The sequence below is a fragment of the Puntigrus tetrazona genome, chromosome 9, assembly GCF_018831695.1.
Source record: "Puntigrus tetrazona isolate hp1 chromosome 9, ASM1883169v1, whole genome shotgun sequence".
Lineage (NCBI taxonomy): Eukaryota > Metazoa > Chordata > Actinopteri > Cypriniformes > Cyprinidae > Puntigrus > Puntigrus tetrazona.
The window spans coordinates 18440492-18463118 of NC_056707.1; the positions used below are offsets into that span (position 1 = coordinate 18440492).

Genomic DNA, 22627 nt, shown 5'->3' on the forward strand with positions numbered 1-22627 from the left:
TATCTACATCCAAAATCATTTAAACAAAAGGCCTTTTTAGGTGTCAAAACCATTTAAAAAAAATCTAATTCAAGTGTGTTCAGAACATACCACAATCATTAAAGCTTTTTGCTGTAGTATTGCTATAGAAATTTAGGTTTTTATGTTACTTTTTTTTTTAAATTACTTGTATTGGTATTAACTTCTGAAAACCGTAATATTAAGAACCCCATTCTCTACAAAAAGTGCTTTGGATAAAAGCATCCGCTAAATGACTACCACACACTTAATATATCAAAAATAGCAGATATACAGGTCAAGGAACAGACTGAATGTTCCCATTACATATCAAATTACCATTTTAATCGTAATTTCTGACCACTAAACATTAAATTATGGGAGTAAAAAGCATCCAAAAGACAAGTTGCTAGATGCATAATAATAGTCACTAAATTTATAGTCTCAGAAGACTCGGATGCTCTCCCACACACAGGCCTGCATGTATTCACTCGACAGAGACTATGACCCAGTCAGTATGTTGATGTGTTACTCTCCATTTGTTTCTCTCCTTCAACTGAGCAACACCTTCTGGGCCAATGCAAGCCTCTAGACAATACAACAGACAAAAACAGGTGCTGTTGTTATTATGAAACAGATAATCTTTTCGTCAGAATACACTGCATATTTATCTGCCTTTATCAATGCTCTGTGTTTGTGTAGGCATGGACAGATATCTGGCAATTACATGCCAGTCTGAGCTCCAGCAGGATATATCGAGCGGGATTTATCTATGCCACTAACAAACGGAACTGCACAAATAATTACAAACAGGTTCCCACTATCTGCTGTTGGTTGGACATATTCCAACTGCAAAATGCAATATTTACCATCCCTGCTGGTGGATAGTATAACTACATTTTTATTCTTCAAAAAAGAGCTTTAAAAACATACTGCTCTTTCTCCGCTTTGTCGTTCAAAAAGTTTAAGGTCTGTAAAAAAAAAAAATGTATGCCCACCAAGGCAGAACTTTTTTATTTTAACAGTAGGGTTAAAACAGAATTACAACTTAAACTAGTTTATTTTAATGTTTTTAAATGCAATTTATGGCAAAGTTGATTACTCCAGTGTTCAGAATCACATTAACTAGAACTAATATGCTGAGAAACATTTATTATTATTATGATCAAATGTTGAAAACAGCTGCTTAATAATTTAGTTGAAAACATAGTAGATGAATGCACCCTTGGTGAATTAAATTTACCGCAAACTTTTACATTGTATTTAATTAAAAAAAGTTAGATGTTATCTAGAGCCCTAATAATTGGCTGAAATCTTCATGTTGGAATATTTAAAAATATTTAGAATGGAAACTGGGATTGGAAAACGTTTTCTAAAACAGAACAAAATGACATGCCGCTGTAAATTAAAACGGTATACATGTCTTGTTATAATGGAAACATCAATATTTCCTGTCATGGTTTCTTTGGGAACAAAGTCTGAATCAAGTGTATAAGTTATGCCTGATTTCGGTGCTCCTTCTATTAACCAAGATGAGAAGGAACAGGTGATTTAGACAAAAAAGAAAAGATAAAGGGTATTCCCATAAAGCTCACAGGAACTAATTGCTGGTTCCACTTTGCCTGATTAAATCCCTCAGGGCGGTATGTGAGGCAATCCAGCTTTATTTAATTAGAGGGCTGTTCCCTTTGGGTTCCAGAGCCGAGGAAGAGCTGAGAACTGAATGAAAGAACAGGGACTACACAAAGGCCATGGGGCTCTTTACATGTGACCCTAAAGCAATGTCCTTGGGATTGTTTTGGCTTAGTTAACGCATGGTACAAAAAGCCTCCCCTGTCAAAGGCCTTATCCTCCAACAGAGGTGGTAATGGGTTTTAGACACTGCAATTAGGCTAAATGCAAACTGGTTTTCAGCACTCAGATAATGTTCTCATCCTACAAGGGTGGCTAATGCAGCCCATTCAAAAGTGTAGCTTCCTCACCATCCTCTTCATCTCCTTGGAAACCTGATTGCCACCCAGGTGATTGTAGAAGGGCCGGTCTGTCCAGTGAGTGCTATTATGCGTGACCGAGTTGGTGCGTTGCCGGTTCATCTTAGCAATCATTGCCTTTTCTTCTTTCTGTGAAGGAGAACACAAAACAGGAGCAGTTTTACGGCCCATGCTTTTTAATGTCACAGTCATTAAGTAGCTTGTCTTCTGACATCACATTTCCCTGAATTTATCCACATAGCTTTTTTTCATTCATCTGCTGCCCCTCATCATGCGAGTCATGCTATTCCTGAGCTCTAGGTGTTTCTGCTTGAAAAGACGTGCATATTAATGGAGAATCATAGCTTGTCGACTTAAGCTGTCCCAGGTGACAAAGTATAATTAGTCATTCGGCATACACAAGAAAAAAAGTAGAGTCTAAAATGTTTCATTTCACCTGAATTTATAAAATTGAACTGATAACATTTGTTGGTGAGGAGAAATAAAAAAAAGGACATACCCGCTTCTGACTGCAGCCCACAATGAGGTAGGTTTCAATGTTGTGCTTCTTGAGATAGACGTTTCTTTCTCCACCAAATCCAGGTTCTACATCATAATCACCATTCAGATAGTTAAGCGTGGCCTTGGTGATATGAATACGCCTGCGGTGATAAAAACAACTTTCATGAGGCATAAATGTAGACAGGAAGTTGCTTGCTTGAGCTGATTACAATTTTCATAACAAAACACATAATGAAGCAATAAACGTTGGAGTTATTGTCAGCAAGTGGCCTTCATTCACAGAAAATATTAAGAAAAAGAAACAATGGGATGATTATTTCTATTTACAGTGTGATGAAATGAAATATCAAGTGAGTTGTAATTTATTATTATTATTGATAACACAACAACAACAACAACAACAACAATAATAAAAATATTACAGATTTACATTTTAGTTTTTTATTTTCATTAGAATTGTATTTATTTCACTTAGTAACTGTTTATTTAGAATACTGTACATATAAATTATAGAACTAATAATTTATATGTATTATTTATACACATATGTATGTGTGTGTGTATTATTATTTCAATTTGATGTTCAGTTTTAGAAAATTGCTAAATTATTACAATTTACTAGGCCTGCCCCCTAATAGTCTATTAATCATTAGTCAACCAGATGAGGCTGGTCAAACTTATTTTTATTAGTCACAGAAAAAAAATCCACAGGTGTCATGCAGTACATGATAACAGATTGTTAACGTCTAGTCTAGTATACATCAGGTGCATCCAACGATCGCCTATCATTTATCAACCTCAAATATGACTTATCTAAAATATATATTAGCAACTTTACATGGCCGCTTAAAAACGTTAACGCATTACTGTTACTGTTATTGTTACTGTTATAATGTCCTTACTGTTATTCACTAACACATTCATAATTATCACTTCTGCTGGTGCGCTGTGGCAAGCTTTGTGTGTGCATTCGAGCGCTTATTATTAGGCTATAGGCAAAGGCTATAATAACAATTATTTGAATGGTTTATTAATAATTGTGCGATTAGTTGACTAATGCTTAAAATGATCGACAATTGGTCAACCAGAAAAATCCTTAGACGGGGACAGCCATACAATTTACTAGCTCTAGTAAATCCGTCAGGAACACAGTGTACATACTACAGAAAGCAGTTGTGAACATTGTGAAGAAAAATAATGATAACTGGACAGAGGCTTTGTCTGAACTTGTCTTGTGTTAATGGGCAAAAAAAAACACATTTTAAAAGTGAGGAAACGCAGGAAGTTCATGTGAGAGAACATGGGCAAAAAAAAAAAAAAAAACAGAGTTCATGAACTCACCCTGCTTTTCCTCCAGCTTCCATGTGATTGGCCAAGGTGACATCGTTGGACCAGACATCAAACTGCCACTTCCTTAATCCCAGCACCCCACAGTGCACTCGCCCGCTGTGTATGCCCACACGCATGTTAACATTAACACCGGTCACTTCCCTCACCAGTCTGAAGAGAAAAAAAAACAAAACACACAAATATACTTGTTAGTTCACTTAATCATATATTTTGATATAACACATTGACAACATACTAATATACACTCTAAAGTTGATAGCTTTACTAGTCAGAACTGTAAATAAGTTTACAACTACTAAATTTTTAGAATTCATGGTGTCAGCCGAAAATGAGAAGAGCATCCTAAAATAGTAATAGAACTTAATAAGAAATAGAACTTGTTAATAATCAGTGCCATGTCCAAGTTTATTTATAAATGATTCTTATTTAAATTAAAACCTTGAATATTATTTATAATATCCATAGGTTGAGTATTAAATAATAATTTAATATGGTGAAACAACTTTTTAAAAGTATAAAATTGAAACAAAACAAAAACAGCAAAGCAACAAAGCAACACAGAAAGAAAAAAAAGACCCCCTGCTGAATATAACAAACAAAAGACATTTTATATTTCCTGCAATCTTATTGCGTGTTGGAATATTAATCTTGCAGGCTTAATTGACAGTTGATGCCAAGGTAGCTTTTAATATGCAAGGATGTGAACTTTCCCTTTGCTAACTCTCTCTTTTTCAGTGTGACAAATATTACAGTAACATGAATTTAATATATGATATAATTCACAACTGACACATCTCTTCCCACTGTTTCCCACATCTCAAAAATCTCAAGGTGGATTAGTGCACCCCGAAATGCACCTTTCCACTGGGCACATCAACAAGTTAACACAGCACATTCTGATCCCCGCGTCACACGGCAAACAAGCCATCAAACTCTTTTGAACATTGAGGGCGACAGGCAAGTCTGCGGAAAAATGGTCTCTTCCTGTGATGGGGCGCTGGGCCGGTTGGCTGCAGCTCAGAGAAACACAGACACGTGCTCATTGGAGCAGAAACCCAGTCACCGCCGTTCCTGCCTTAACAAACAACTGCTCAGAGACACTGAACATTAGAGAAGTCAGGTCTGCGGACACGTTCACACGCATGCGAGACAAATTTGGACAAACTTGGAAACAACTCAATTAAGGGATGACCGACCGGACCAATTAGAGCAACAGAACAAACTCATAGAGAGCAATTCAAAGTTTCTAATAAGAACATAATGCTTATAACAATTTAGCCATGATTAGTAAAAGCAGGTAAATAAGATTAAGTGTTCTGTCTCAAATCAACCTTTCAGTGAACTTTCATTCAGTCCAGTGCTGCTGTACAGCATGTTCCACGGACAGGGTACAAAACAGGGCTCTTTTTTTGTTTCGGTTTTTAGTTTTTTTTTTTTTCCCAAGAGTTGGTCAGTCAAAAGATGTGCTTAACCTTAAAAAAATATTGATCAATGAACATTTCAAAGGAGTTCTAAATATAATATGAGCTGTTTTACAAAGGTTCTTTCTTTACTGAGGACATGCGGCTCAAAATATAAAAGTAAGACATTTTGCTATTCTGTTATGCAATTTTCTAGGAACAAACAACCACATGAGAAAAACAGTAGAAAGCTAAAATTACGCTTTAATTACCGTTTAAAAATAGTGAAGTTTAATTCGAAATATTTTAATACATTTTAATAAAAATATACTTAATTAAAATTATTATTACAACACTGAACTGAACACATTTTGTTCACACACACACACACACACACACACACACAGGGTTTCAATGTTTTATGGGGACATCCAAAAGAGTATTTTATCTTTTATTTTTTACTGTACAAACTGTATTTTCCATTGCCCGTACTACACCAACCTTAACATACTCCTTAAAGGAAACTCTTTGCCTTTTTTTGTATGATATATAAACATATCATATATATAAACATATCAAATATATAAATAAAACATTTTTGTGTGGACATTTTGTACCCATAACATAGGGTTTACCAAGAACATGCACACAAACATATGCATCTATGCATATATATGTGTGTGTGTGGGGGGGGGTATGTTTATAGCACATACAAGACTGAGTATATACATAATATGTACTTTATAATACATTCAGTGTTATAAGAATATTTTTAATTGCTAACATCAACATTTCATTGCTGCCAGGCTGTTATTCATCATAGCATCTTTTTTGTATTTCCTGGCTGAAGTACATTTTCAGTGAGGCATTAAAAACTAGACACAAAAGCCACGCTGTTCCTGTCTGATGAACAGAAGCAACACTATGATACTCACGAGATTGCTTCAATCATGTCTACACCCATCTCTACACAGCAGTGCGCATGGTCGGCGCGGGCCTCGGGCAGCCCGGACACGCAGTAGTAGCAGTCACCCAGGATCTTAATCCGCAGACAGTGATTCTCCTGCATCGAGATCAACAGTGAGCAAATAATAACATTACAGCTGTTGCTATAGATCAGTATGTTGCCATTATTATTATACTATTTATTTTTTATAAAACCTTTCACTCAAAAGTGAAAGAATGAGTTTTTATAGACATTAGATGGTGACACTGGATATCCCATACAGGGATGTGTTACATTTATAGCCTTTCTCCCATTTAAAATCTTTTTACATACAGCAAATGGTTTTTCCTTTTAAGTGTCTTTCATAGGGATTTATACAATTTATGAAGAAATAATGATCTCAATACTTAACCGTTCTCAAATGGTTTAGAAATATCAGATTTTAATCCGTGCCTCTATGTTTTTATGTTTTTTTGGTTTTTTTAAGCAGTAGGTTTGGCATCCCAAATCAAAAATCTAAATTGTTCTGGTATTTTTATTATCTAAGTTGTCTAAACTATCGGAAACTGATTTTGAAAAATATAATATAATAGATATAATATATAACAGATAATGAAAATGAAAAATGAAAATCATAAAATATGCAGTGGCATAGTGTCTTGCAATATGCAGTATAGTGTAACATAGCATATATGATGTTTCTGTGATGCTTTTGCATCCTTTTTAACTTTATAACCTCCAGTCAGCATTTATTGTAACTGAAAGGAAAAGAACAACCAAATATTTGGAAAGAAAAAAAGAAAGTCTTACAGGTTTGAAATGACATAAAGGTGAAAAATAAATGACAAAAATGTCATTTTTTGGCCCCGCTGTATACTACTTCTGCTATTGTGGTGGGATACAGGTAAAGTTTGGTGGTATAGGTAGGTTTAAAGGTTAGGTTGTAAGGGGTGGCTCAACAGTTTAGTAATATATGTAATCACATGTAGGTATTTTTAAAAATAGAAGTACAAATGTAAATACATGTATGTAAGTACACAGTAGTTAGGGCCACCGAACATAAAGTGGGACCTTTTTTTAAATTGAATTTTCCCAAACGATGTTCATCTTAGTTGGTAAAAAAAAAAAAAAAAAAAAAAGACAAAACTAAAAATGAAGAGCGTCATTTACTTCTAGTACGACTTCAGAAGACTTCCACTATAGCTTAATATGCTTGGAATATACTTTAATACAGTTTGGAAGTCATCAAAACAGGAGAGAAGAAACCAGTGGAGAGTGGAGGAAGCCTCAGGCTGGGCACAGGACTCACGGCAGCAAGACCGGGTCTTATGACAGCCACCTGAATGTCACCCCAGCGCATGCCTTCATTTAACCCGCAGCCCATACAACAACCTCTATTGTTGATCATCAAGGCCAAGTGAGCGTGCATACTTTGTCTTTTTGCTCCAAGGTTTTGTGAAGTGTGCAAACATCTGAACAGACAACAGACGGTTTCCCCTTTGAGCAGCATCTCTCTGCAGCAGCAGAGTACGTGCACGAATGCATGGCCGCGATGAGTCACCACCACTGGTGGAGATAACGAGGAGATAGTTGAGCTGGAAAACTGCGGGAAGCTCAGTGTGAGAAGCGTGATCGCAAACACTCATCTGACAGGAGGGAGGGCTTGTCTATGCCAGTCAGCTGTGTGAGTGGGATGCGAGCGGAATTAATATGATTACATCTCAGTTTGCCATCGTGTTTCAGCAAAAAAAAAAAGCTGTTCGGCTGAGGGCATGGGCTGCTGTGCAGACACTTACGGCGGCCAGTTTATCGAATCGTGCGAAGAGCTCGTTGAGGGTCATCACTAACTCCTGGGCCGTGCACTGGGAAGCCAGACTGGTGAAGCCCTCAATGTCGGCAAAGAGGATACTGCAGAAAGAGAGAGAAATATTGAAGGTTTCATCAGTTATAAGCACTTACATTTTTATTAACAGATCTCAATGTTTTTCCTATTGTTATACTGTATGATGGTCTCAAAATGCTTTCTCTACGCTATCACCATTTATTTTTGCTACTTTTTAAAATGTATTTTATGTCCAGATCTTATCGTTTTACTTTTGTCCATGTCCTTCAATACCAAAGCTTTTTAATATGGTTAATTATTACTTAAAATATGCTAAATCTTAAAAATTAAAATTAAAAACTAAATATTCAAATACTTCTAGATCTTAAAATCTAATTCAGTCAAATAATGTAAAATATTACAAGATACTAAATTGATTGTAGTTAGGATGCAATGCTAATACTAAAAGTAGCCTTAATAACAAACTTGGCCATTGTATTCCAAAAATATTTAAAACGCAATTTTTCACAAAATATTATCAAACTCAAAGAATTTGATATAGACAGACAGATGATAGACAGACAGATAGATAGATCGATCTATATAGTGTGCATATGGTGTAATAAGAAAGAGGGAGGTTTATTTATTTTAAAAGTAAATAAAATAAGTCCAGCCCATTATATGTAAATACAAACGCAAAGAAAGCTCCTAACAAAGTGACGGGTTTGATTCACAGGGAACACGCATTATAAAACATATACACTTTCATTGTGGTTAAAAGCATTTGCCACATGAATAATAAACCCAATGAAAGAAAAAAAAAAATCAGGTCATTCTTGTTAATCATCGCAGACTCTCATCCCCACATATCAGTGTAGTGCACATTCACCTATATTACATGGTTGCCACGGTTACCTGGCTGACAATTGAAACCCTCGCCCACAGCTATTCATTTCAACTGACCATTTGTGAAGCAGACTTTACATAGATACAATATGAGCTAACTAATGTGATCCTAGCGTCACAGCTCAATTACCATGCCAATGGCACAGCAGACAGGTTCGGATGAGAGCGTGCGCTCTCTTTAGCAATAGATGACATTCACTTTGAGAGAATGTTGGGCATACAGAGACAAGAAAAGTGAATAAAGCACGATATTCCCCTGTGGGAGCCAGTAACAGATATGGTTCTTCTTTGTGCACCTTGAATGAAATACAAAACAAAACCTTGTGGGCTGTAATGACTTTTCCTATTCTATATTCATCTGCAGAGCTTTTACCAATGCTGACATTGATCTAGCTTTATTTTCAACAGCTCAGGGCTGGTCTGACACTCTAGCTATCGTGACAGTAGAAAGACAGTCAAATTTGACTGAAGCCCAGGATCCGGATGAGCGTGACCTCTCAGTTGAGACTCAATATCAAAGGCAATTTCCAGAATGTTTAAAAAGGGCCCAGAAGGCAGGCTCATCTCATGTGATGTTTGCCACTCCCTTTTTCTCGAAGCCTACGTGCTTGCTGGGATCCCTGGAAAAAAGCGTGACTGTTTAATGGCTTTCAATCAATTGATCTTTGTGTGAACTGTAACATTGCAGACCATCTGCATATTTGCAAAAATACGTTTCAAACCTCAATTAAATGCTTAAATTTTCCAGCACTTTAAATATAGAGGGCCATTTCAACTAAAATAGCGGCTAAACCATCCTGAACCTGCTGATTTAAACATCATTTGTTGCCCTAAAAACAGATATTAAATATACCAAACAGACATAAAATAAACATAAAAAATAAATAAACATGCTGATTTCTGATCAATTATCTTCAACTGTTCTGTTCAAACTGCTTGTTAAATTAGAGTAAATAAAATCTGAAGTTATTCACAAGTACAATTGATCCTGAGACAAATTTGCTCAAATTGTATGAGCCTTGCATTGAATTTTAGCCCTCTCGCTTTCTAGCGTTACAAATTTTAGATTTTTTTTTTTTTGACAGATTTGATTATTTATATTAGATTGTTTGAATTACTAAGAGCAAGGTAAAAGCATGCACATCAATCTCAACTGGGTGCTTGACTAAAAAAATAAGTAGAAGCAGCTTTTAAAATGTTAAGTCGACAAGCTGTGTGATGTTTCGAGGTTCTTCATCAGAAATTAACTGAATTACTGGAATTGATTTGGTCTCTTAACTGGCCCCTGACGGTTATACGATACAATTCAATGCACAAAAGGACAACAGATCCTCTTGATTCATTTAGCCGACTTCCTATTCTACGATGTCAATGTGCCATAATGAATTAATGATGCCACCTTTTCATAGGAAATCAAGTGAACAAAGAGCATCATGAGACCATGTCTGAAGCTGACAAAGATGAAAAACAGGAATCATTATCATCTTATTACTACAGCCATGATCAAAAACAACCAAAGCAAAAAACACCATATGACTGTACTGTACACTAGTTGCTTAGGAGCCATTTTAGCAACAAAACTAAGTCGATCAAACTAAAACAAGCACTTTGGCATAAAGAAAGGGTTTGTAAACCAATACAAAAGACTAATCCGTTTGTAACAGCAGGATGAGCAAATTACGAACAAATAAAGAATATTCATTTTTGAAATGTACCTTCCTTCAAAAACCCACCCAAAGTATTATTTTATTCTGTAAACCAGCATCATTTTGGGTGAACTATCCCTTTAAAAATCCAACTAAAAGCACACCTAAATACAAACCCTCCCTTATACAATATAGCATCCGGAAGCCCTTACATTAGTCATAGATCAAAGGTTTCTATACAGCTGTCGGATCTATTAGAGTTGCTATATATAAAGCTCAAATAAAAGGCCTCCCCTGGGTGGGTGGATTAAGGTTAGTTGACTCTGAAAGTAGACAGAGTGCAGTGCTCTCTGATGCTGCGAGCATCTCAGGCGGATCTTTAAACCTCATTTAATCGTTAACAGAGGTGACTCATCATCTCCCTGCAGTCTGGACCAAAAATGTCACTGCAGTGTGGCACAATGGCACGACAGCTCTTTAAAATGAGTCCAAACACATTATGACCTCTGGAGTATTATGAACACACTCTAGGTTCTTTATAAGGTGCTGGTAATCTGGGGCTTTTAACATCAGGCAAAGTATTCGGTGAAATCCAGAGCATCCTAGAAGAAAAGACGGCCTAGACTGCCAGCTTTCTGAAACCCAGTAACGCCAATCGGAGGAAGACAGCTGTGGTTAAATTTATCCCAGTCAACAAGAAAAAAACTTATTTAAATGGCTTTGTAAAATATAATTGTTAAAATATGCATGCCAATATACTGTAAATCACTCATGTATTAATATATTTAAAAATCATATACACTACAGATAACAATTTTGGGGTCAGTATTTTGTTTTATTAATTTGTGCATTTATTTGTAAAATATTACAATGCAGTGCAGTCTTTAAATATTATTTAATCTTCAAAAAAACATTGCTTATTATTATCATTGTCCTGCTTAACATTTTTGTAGAAAACAAGAGACACTTTTATTAGATTTTAGAATTATTTGATTGATTAAATTCAAAAGAGCAGCATTCATTTGAATTAGAAATCTTTTGTAACATTACAAATGTTTTAAGTGTCACTTCTGATCTATTAAATGCATCCTTGTTAAATAAGATACAAACATCATACTGACCCCAAACTAATCTGCAATGCATAAATGATTAATTTACAAATATATAAAGCATAATTAATTATGCACTCTGTGTATGCTGATTATTCTCGGAAGCTGATGGTGAGATATATATTGTGTCAATAGGGGCAAAACAACAGCTCTTTGCCAGCAGCAATGCTAATGGATTTGTGGTGACAGCAGCCCTAAGGTCAAATGTAGCTGCTCTCTGAATATACTAAATTATATCGGAAGTTAGAATAGCAAAGCGTTGACAGGAAAATTACATAATGAAATGGCAGGAAATTTAATAAATGGAGCGTGTAGTTGTTCAGCAACAGTCTGTTTAGGGATATCAGCATGAAAACCACTTCAGCCCAAAAAAGAAAGCCCCTGGATGGAATGTTGCACAAAGTCACACTTCCAGCTTATATAATGTGGCCTCCTGAATCCATCAAGGGTCGCTGCTTGAGAGGTCTGACCTCCTGATCCATCGCCCCTGGAGCTCAAACGGATTCTACAATTGCTTAATTATGATACTGGATATAAATCTGTTGCATAAAAGCCTGTCAAATCTGCCTCGCTCCTCAACTGCAAACATTCGAAAGAAATAAAAAGTTCAATATTTTACTCATAGCTATAGTATTTCCTTGTTGAATAAAACTATTTATAGTAAGTTAAATTATTTCAATTGTGCAGCATGTGAGCAAATCCACTTAAAATGAACCCTACCTTTTCTGCTAATTTACAGATATTTCTCTTTAACCCTGTCGTTTTTAACATCAGAATGAAACGCATAATTCAAAATATGAGTAAAAACCTATTCTAAATTAAATGAAGAGATTTTCTTTAATTGGTACATTACACCATATTACAGACTTTTCTTAGTTTAAGCCACAAAGTTAGAAGACAGTAGAATCGTACTGCTTATAGGAATTAGATATTGGTTATTCATATTGCTTTTGGGAATGAAAAAACAACTTTAGATTTTCACCTAAGGACAAATTAACAAATGTTTTAGCAAGAGTAAAGACCTAAACAGCAAACCATGAAGAAATTTGACAAACAGAATTGGCTCAAGGAACAAAAATTGAAATTGGCACTGGCAAAATGTAATAAACAACTTAATAAACAACTTAATTTTGTAAAATATAAAAATAATGTTAATATATAATATTTATATATATATTTATATAATTATAAAATTATTAATTCTATTTTTTTTTTTCAAAGCTAACCGATATGTCCATCAAATTTGGTTTTGGCATACAATGTGTCCTTACTGAGGAAAATATCAAATCAGAATTTTATTGAAGTCCACCAGCATTTGATGTAACCGCTGCCTCGCCAGACAAACTATCAGTTCATTCCTCGAGCAAACCTACCAGCCTCCTCTTTCCACAATAGTGTGGGTTTCACTCAGGAGCAAAGATTCAAACACAGACATTGTTACATAACTGTCCTCAGCAATTAAACCACTGGGTCCTCCAGTAACAGACCTATCAATATTCCACTTAGCGAGATATCGCTTGGCTGCACACTTACATAATTCCTCTGACCATGGAGCCTGTTTGGTTGGGGCTTTACTGGAAAAGGATAAGAGACAGAACCTCGATAGCAGACAACAACCCAGAGAGCCAGGAGTCGCGCTGCCCAGCGGCTCACAAAGCCCAAGTTCCTGTTGCCCTTTGTTTCAAAAGGAAGTTGCTGTAGGGCTGCAGCCATTTAAACAGCGGAGGTCAAAGAGTCTCTGTGCTGTTCTTTTCAAGTAAGTAGTCTCAGACGGATCTAAATATCTGATGCATATGGCACACCAAAAACGCTGGAGTTTCGAATTCGTCGTCGGATTCGCTGAATTATACAGGATTTATGGGAGACGCGTCACATTCTTCAGCATTATCAGAATGAACTAAATGCTGGACTTTTAAAAGTATGTGAAATATTTAAAGTTTATGACACACAATCTTTAAAAGACACTGTGGCGACATTTCAGTGCAACAATCTCTTACTGGTTGTTTGACATGCCTGTCAACAGGCTTCATGAGCAGGCCTTGGCCAGTGAAAGCCGCCATGTATTCCAGACCTTCAGCCGTCAGACTAAAGGGCTGACTACATGAGACTATCAAGTAAGCGCTGCTGCTGTATTGAACAGTATCAGGTGGCAATTTTCCGTCTGTACCCCATTCATAGGTGCAAGTTAATAAAGCATAAAGCGCTGCACAACTTTCACAACAATCGCATTGCAGGAAATCGGATACTCTCAGTGAAAACAAATTATTTCTGATCACTGCAAATTACGGTCAGTACAAACATCCACGTACCTGTGAATTCACAAATGCTAAGCAGACATTAAACTAGAATATAAAGTAGAATTAAACTACAATACCTAGAATTAAAAGATAGTGGCTATACGTCCAAAATGTATATTAATATGTGCAATAAACCAGCATTAGATGTAAATTTCATACTTTTCAAAATAAAATCAAATTTGCCAGAAAATATAAGATTATGGTTTGAATTATTTGTTTTTGGGGAAAAACTGAAATAAAATTTGTATTGCTGTACTAAGTTTTAGCTTTAATATGGTGTGGCAGGCAGTAGCCATGCCTTAGCACTCGCTAAACCCAACTCCTTCCCTGTCAAACCATATTATTTCTTGGGTTAATCTCTACCCTCCATATTTAGACTTCATAACTGCGGAGAATCATCATTCATCCGAGGATTCTCGAGTTGTCTCATGTCAATGACCTGAGACCCACATGCTTTTAAACTTAAACCTTCATAAGATTAAAAACCAAAAAGAGGTTAAAAATACTTAATAGGACTTCTTGTGTTTGTCCATCTAGTCCGGTGGTGTGACAAAAATCGGCACGTAATCAGTGGGAAAGTGTCTGTAGACGCTCAGAAGAGCTGCTTTGACACAGGGATGGTCAGTTGGAGAAAGAGATGAGTGAATGTTTTCTTCTTTTAAACCACAAGAGGGTGCAATATCTAACACTTATCATATATAGAAAACACTTAATGTGGTCTGTTCTAAAATGTAGTAAGATAGTCAATGAAGTCTGAGGCAGTATATAGGCAGTTTATGCATCAGTGTAATGTGACAAAAAAACAAAAACACTTAACACTGAAGATAAACCTCTGCAATTTGTAAAAATTAAGATGCATTTTCCTTATGTTATTTCTATGTTACGTTTTATTGCTATGCTGTACCATAGGACGCAGTCCAATTTTTATTTGTCAACTACCCATATACATGTATATGTAATTTACAGAGAGAGCATAAATCACAAAAAAAAAAAATATATATATATATATATATATATATATATATATATATATATATATATATATATATATATATATATATATATATATATATATATACACACACACACACACACATATATACACATACACACACACACATAGTTATCAACAGGGTAACCATGTATACTCGAAAAGATCTTGTAACCTAACTAATTACTACCATAATTATATGTAAAAGTAATTGCATTTGATTACTGTGGCTTTAAAAGTGTTTTGAGAAGCAAACACTTACTACTGTCTTTCAGGCTATTTAAGGAGTCACTCTTACCTCACATTGTCATGCTTTTGAATATAGATCTTGTGGAACATCATATCTTCTTGTTTGGCATTTATGTCGGCTTTCATCTCCATGGCGACATGTCGAGGAAGCACAGAGAGGAGGAGGCGTTCCTGCAAATGATGACAGTGATAGTAAGGAAAAGACAGGTAGCAACAAAGAGAAGAGCGCCACGTGTCGAAAGATCTTACTTGCTCTCAGGAAAAGAGAAAACTAAAGGAAATTACATTCATTCTAAAAACATTATTCCATATATTACACTGACTGTGACAGGATAATAATGATAATACAGATTGTATACTGTTATTTTGAAAACACTTGACATATATATATATATATATATATATATATATATATATATATATATATATATATATATATATATATATAGCAGACATAAATGGTGAATGGCCTCAGTGGGAACCGCAGAATCATTTTTTTCCTTTGCTTCCTTTATATGAATCTCCGTAGTGTTCTAGGATATGGTTCTAATCTCACAAATTAATCAGAACCGCGTGTCTCTGTGCACCAGTTTTCTCACAGCTTCAAATCTATACTGAAAATCAATAGACATGTGAATGGACTCCAGCAGAAAGACTTTTCATTCATTTAGTTCTATTCCAAGCAATCTGAGGTTATTTCCTCACACATATTTGAGTCTAAAAGAAAGAAAGACACATTTGCACGGAATGTTTGTTCATTCTAATATAAAGGTTCTACTAGGTGCTTAAATACATACCATAGTATTTATCATGTTACTTTGGGTACCTGATTAAAGTACTTTTTTTTTTAACACAGAAGCCTTGTGAGTTACAAAGAGAAAAAAAAATAGCAAATAAAATGTGCTCTTATCATATACGGACTCTCACCTGTTGCTGGTTTTCTCTCTGAGAGTGCAGGCGGGCTTGAATACATTCTCTTGTCTCCTGGAAGGCTTGTCTCTGTGAGCCTTCTGCTGGATAGTGTGTGCACACGCCAACTATATTAGTGCACGAGAAGATCAGGACATTGGACACAAGCTGCAAAAGAAAGAACACCACAACATTTAGAGATCACCTTTAGAGACCAAACATTGATATTTATGATTGATGTGTTGTTCCCATAAAACAAGAGCTCAAAATTTGAAATCTATTAAAATCTAATACTGGACCTTTCTAACTTTCACCTGTATGGACAAAATAAACAAGTTACAAAATAAGTCAAACTGCGCAAATGAAAAAAAAAATATTTCCACGTTAAAATATTGCTGGAATCGGACAAAAAAAAAATATTACTGAGCTACAGCTGTTTGAAGGCAACAGAGTCAGCGGATCTTATTTCCAGAAAAATCTAGTTAATGATTCCAAAATAAAATCAGCAAACAATGCTGAATATTTTTTTTCTAATCCTTTTCTTAATAATTATTAATATATTACTAATCACAATAAAAAGATGCAAATAAACAGTATTTTATCAAGAGCGGTGAGTGTGTTTTATTTGAATGTGACTAACATTGGGACAGATCTATATTAAGACCTACTGTAATGCATGGATCGAATTTAATGTTACACATCAGATTTTCCCCTAACCATTAACTAAATGTTCATGTAAGACAACAGATGATGACTGTGAGAATCAAGACATATTTAGCAATATGCATTAGTGAGACTGTTTCGTTTTCATGGGCTTGAAATCATATTTTACTGGTTTGGACTTCGAGAATTCTATGATTATTCACAAAGTTTTGCAACAATAGACTTACACCTTGTGGTATGAAGCAAAAGCAGTCCTCCAGAAGCGAGAAGAGAAAAGCCTACTCCTCTCAGAAATTGTACAAATAAAGATTATTTTAGATGCTTAATTACTATTTGAAGTACTGGGGTCGCTAGAAGAGGGTTTAATGAATTTTTTTGAAAACATCAAATTTGTCCAAAACAGAATTTTTTAAATTATTTTGCCTCTAGCTCAAAATCAGTCTGTGTGCATTCTGAATCATTTTGCCAGGACAGGTCACATATAACCAGATTCAAATATTTAATATATAGTGCTTCACAGAATCATACGGGTTCAGAGCGACATAAGGGCGAGTAAAACAACTTTCATTTATGGGTGAACTATCCCTCTACATGCGATTTCCACTTGTTGTAAAACTCATGATTTATGTTTTATTTTCGGTATGTTCAATCTCAGCACACACCAATAAAGTTTAATTAGATTACACTGACAATCATTTGGAATAGTTTATCTATGATTTACTCAATTGAGTTTGTTGTGCAACCTTGGCATTCTGGGAGTATCAAACTGTAATTTCTGCCAAACTATTTTTATGATGCATTTCAAAATGTTTTATAAGTGTTAACTCATATTTAGTTAAACAACTGCTACGCAATTAATTTAAACAAGTGAGTGAATCACTGGTGTTAAAAGGAGTGTGCCCAAAAATGTAAATTTACTACAACTTTATCACTCTCCATCCATCCAAAAGATGTAGATGATTTTGTTTCTTTATTGGAAAAGATTTGTAGAAATTTAGCATTACATGTTACATTGTCTCACTGAATGGGGAATAACATTTAATAAGTAATCAAATTGTTTTTAGGCTGTGTTTATGAAACAAGTTTTAAATAAACTGAAAGTAGGTCCCAGAACAGTCAAAAACTATTAGGAGAGTTTTCACTTCACAAATTTGGAGCAGGGACACTCACAGATGGCCCTATTTTTATCGCTGATTTTTAAATGCTCATCTACTAGATCTTGGAGTTTTTCATTTATAAAAGTGTTTTAGTTGTCCCAGAACCACAGTTCTGAATATCTGATTTTTTTCCCCTCACAGCTGTATCAGTTCTGAATATCTGGCTGTATCTTTGCTACCATAGAATTAATTAATTGGTGACACACGGACAAAAACACGCCTTATTTTATTTTCACATTGTTATGTCCAAGATGAGTTTGTGGTTCAATAAGAGAAAGCAAATCCAGAAAGTCTACAACCTTAAAATAGCATGTATGATAAAGACTTGCCAAAGAACCTGAAGCTGTTCAGTGTCAATGCAGTTCAATTTATCTGGGCTAAAAAGGCCCTCCTCCCTCTCTTCCACAAGCGGGGTCAGGAACAGGGCGTCTTGACTCCTTCTAAACACAGTGGTATCACGGGCAGCGAGACGCATTCCCATAATATCTTTGCTTGAGCTGGACTGAACTTCAGCAGACATATCTCTGCCATGACCTCAGGGTCCAAAACACAGCCGCAGCAGACACTTCACCCTAATATGGATTGCATTAACATAACTTTGCTTTTGCTTTGCCTGTAATTGATCTAATTAACAAAACTCTATTTTTAACTCTTTATGATGTATTTTTGCCTAAAACTTTATTATTAGTAGTATTATTAATTAGCATAATTTATGAGGAAGCACCAATCACAGTCAAATGTATTTAGTGAAAAATATCATAAAAAATTGTGTGCAGCTGTTCATAAAAAAAAAAAAAAAAACATTAAGAATCACGTCCAACAGAAAGCTTTAATACGCGTCTGCTTTTCAGTCTTTATGAAAACACTAGTGACATCTACAGTCAACTTTCATCAAATGTCCTTTTGAGCCTAACGTCACAGAAAATGGAAAAAAGAACTTTGGTTACTCAAGAGAGGAGAAGGGCAATCAATAATGATTACAGTCTGCATGCATCAAAACAAACCACCTTTTCTTGGCACCACACTAACGGAAGCATCACATAGAAAAAGCGTTCATTAAAAAACTCAATACAATCACTTTTTGTCCAAATTTAGGTCACTACTGAATGATCTTCCCTCCACTGGCACTAACATTTAAATATGGCTCATAATGCCATCTTTTACATTATTAAACAAATGTCACTGCTTGCGTCTTAAACTAGAATATGCAGAAAAGAGATTTGTTTGTGTGTGTGTGTGTGTGTGTGTGTGTTATAGTAATAACTTAATTTCCATTTAAATCAATATGCATAATTAAATATCCAACAAAATATCAACATTTAAATAAATGTAAAAAATAAGGCAAAAACATATCAGGATAAACAGAGTGTATGCACTGCATTCAATTTTGGAATTCAGGTTTGGAACCATAACAACATACAGAAATGGAACAACATTGTAGTGAGTTAAATAGCATGATTTTACATTTTAGGTGGGCCATCTGTCTATTTATGGCTCATAATGCAGAAATTAAACGCAGGAACCACAAAAGAACTCATGACAAAGACAGGAGTGAATAGAGACCAAAAGCAAAGTGTAAAAAAAGGACAGGTTGGTTTGTGTCACGCATCCAAATAAACACATTTAGCCCTTCATTTGTTACATGCACGTTCATCCCTTAGTGATTTCAGCATCAGGGAGTCCATCATAAAGAGCCGAGACCGGCCCTGAAAGTCATTTCATTTCAGCTCACTTAAGTTCTGCTGATTGAATATGTGATATCAGGCTACAACATTATCTGGGAGCAGCAGCTGCAGTGTTGGGTGTCTGCTGCATCGCGCAGTGGATCTTCGGGGCCAGTTGTGCATTAACTCAACCAGTGCCATGGAAACACACACGCGCTGTAATGCAAATATTCCTAAGCAATAATCCTCTCTATTAATACACTCCCCTTTTACGTTCCAAAATGTCCTTATTAGGAAATTGGTGAAATACCTCTGTCACCGAGTAGGAGGGGATACATAATAGAGCTTCTCGGCTGGAGGAATGCGGGGGATCCGACTGCTATCAGAGCAGGGGGCGGAAAAAAAAAAAAAAAATTGCATGCACCCTTTTGTTTTTAAGAGATTAATATATGCATCACGCTTCTCAAATCAGCCCTTTGTGCTTCACCTCATGTGTTATTCACGATGACTGCTAATTCAACCCGCCACCTTGACAGATGTAGCTGCATTTGTTGGATATATTCATAATGATTGGGAGAGGATGGGTCAGTCATAGGGTCCTCAGCGAAGCCAATCACTCACTCATTCACGGTCAAGGCCAACCAGGGCAGGAAACCCACAGATACCAGATGCAAACCCTTTGAATTGGAACAGCTGGCTGAGGTCTTAGAGCCAGGATTCTAAAATAGTGTGAACAAGATAAGCAAAGTCTCAAAATACTTGGGTGATGATATAATACAAGTTTTGTTTCTGATGCTTTACTATTTTGACTTTTGGCTTCAAGTCCAAACCTGCGCAGAGAACAGGAAACCACCTGACTCTTAAGTAAAGTGATCAACCACAAAGTACCTTTCAATGAGCCGACGTCGCTAAACTGATAAGCTCTGTACGAACTTAATTTAACAAATCAGTTGTGCTGTGAAGCTACTGGAAAATCAACTGTACAAAATACAATTTTGTCTATTTTAAAAAGTCGATTGAACTTTCTAAAGTAGAAAATGTTGAAATGACAAATTATAATTAAATTGCCTAGTCAAAAAGGTCTGCCAAAACAAGAGATAAAGAGTGTTTTTTTAAATTGACATTGACATTTTGAATTTAAAGCAAAATGACAGCTTATTAAACTTGAAGCACAAAGTATAAATTATGATTACATTACAGTTTATGGAATCAGAAAGTATTTTTAATTTTTTTGATAAGTTGAGTGAACTCAAAAGGTCTTGAAACTAGTTTCTATATAGTTCTATGTTCTCATACATTTTGTGAAATTTATGCATACTTGTACATGAATATACATAAATGAACAACTTTGTTTAAATGGCAAAAAATTATATATTATTATAGAAATGCGTTATACATATAAAAAAATACAAAAATTCAAATATTGTTACCTAAATAGCTTTATTTGGTGTTTATGCTACACTTAATAATACATGATCCACAAACATTATTTGTTAGGAGTCCACCTGTATGCCAGCTGTTGCACAAAGCTAACAACAAAAACAAATGTGAAACAAAAGATGTCAGGAATGCTGTTCTAGTATGCAATCTGTAGTATGAGCAATATGTCAAGCATTTTCATTTCTCATGAAAATAGCATCCCTATGTGTTATTTACATTTCATGCAAAATAGGACTATGATGCTCGGGAGAAATGCACCCTCATAAGAACACAGTCTGTGTAATGGATGATACTGGCATGCATTATTCTAGCAAGGTGAACATTAATGGTGAAGTATGAGGTTTAAGCTGAACCTTGAGGTCCAACACACCTAATGGATAGCTCTGACAGCTCTGAGCTAAACAAACTATTAAAGAAGAAAAATACAACTGATGCAAGAGATGGCTGGCTGGCTGAAGTACTTCCATACTTCATAAATTGCATAAAAGGATGTCCTTTAGTCTTGCTGTAGCAAAAGCGTTAGACCTATTTAAAGTTTTGAATGTTGCAATATTAAATATTTGAATATAATTTTTTGTTAATTTGCACATTACATTTATAAATAACACAAACATTCAGTAACTTTTCCATTCCCTGAATATCAGCATGTTACCACAAGAGTAACGCTATAGAACGCAAATATACAATGGTTGACCAAGCATTTGCCTCTATGTTTGCATACTTGTTCACAGTCAACCTTTGTTTCTGGTCTTAAAGAAATATGAGAAATTCTGGCCTCAAACGCAACATGTTTTCTAAAGTCTAATATTATAGTCAACATGCTGTGCCAGGAGAAGGTCCTCATGCATCTTTAATGAATATGGATTTAATAACAGACAAACGGAGGCCAGTGCGTTTATAAAGAGCGCAACCTGAACAATAAAACACAGTCAACCACTCATTTTCTATGCAATATAGCTGTCAATCACGTGGGAGCAAAAACAGGGATAGAGCTGTCATTCCATGCCGTGGAGAGGCATGGCTGGCTGAGCTGTCTGACTGTGTTCATAGAAGCGTACTGCCTCAGACGGCTTGAACTGTAACTAGGGAACAGGCACAGCAAAACATTATTTCAGAGAGATTAATGATTGCTGGCGATACCATAAAAATCCCACCAAGCAAAATGTGCCACAAGTCAATATTTGTCCAAACAACAGTCCCCCGTTTTTCCCCTCTCTCCAACACTTTCTGAAGGTTCTGCTATCTGTATCAGGTTAAACGATAGGATGCATCTCATTTTACTAATATATTTTACCCCTTTAAGGCAAGGAATAGGTAAATTGCCTTATCAGAAGTGTTGGGGATTAAACATAATGCTACTAGCTCAGCTTTTCAGAATACTACCAGTCAAAAGTTTGGGTTTGGTAAGATATTCATTTTGGTTTGGTAATCATTTTTAATGAGGAAGGATGCACTTACAATTTGGTTAAAAGCTGCTCTTTTGATATTTATCTGTTCAAAGAATTGTTCAAAGTTTTCATTGATCATCTAACGCTGAATAACAGGCTGCTAAAAAAAAAATCTGCTTTGCTGTCAAAAGAACATAAACA

At 35.5% G+C, this 22627-nt stretch overlaps 1 protein-coding gene across 2 annotated transcripts in view; it reads right to left on the bottom strand.

Moving 5' to 3' along the window:
- adcy5 (adenylate cyclase 5) overlaps positions 1–22627 on the bottom strand; it is a 65802-nt gene that overhangs the window by 13420 nt on the left and 29755 nt on the right. For both annotated transcript variants that reach the window (XM_043249266.1, XM_043249267.1), the window contains exons 2-8: positions 16133–16282; positions 15255–15376; positions 7982–8093; positions 6175–6302; positions 3831–3989; positions 2488–2629; positions 1980–2117 (exon numbers count right to left, since the gene is read on the bottom strand). In XM_043249266.1, the coding sequence (XP_043105201.1) occupies positions 1980–2117; positions 2488–2629; positions 3831–3989; positions 6175–6302; positions 7982–8093; positions 15255–15376; positions 16133–16282 (951 nt within the window). The remainder of the gene's footprint in view (positions 1–1979; positions 2118–2487; positions 2630–3830; positions 3990–6174; positions 6303–7981; positions 8094–15254; positions 15377–16132; positions 16283–22627) is intronic.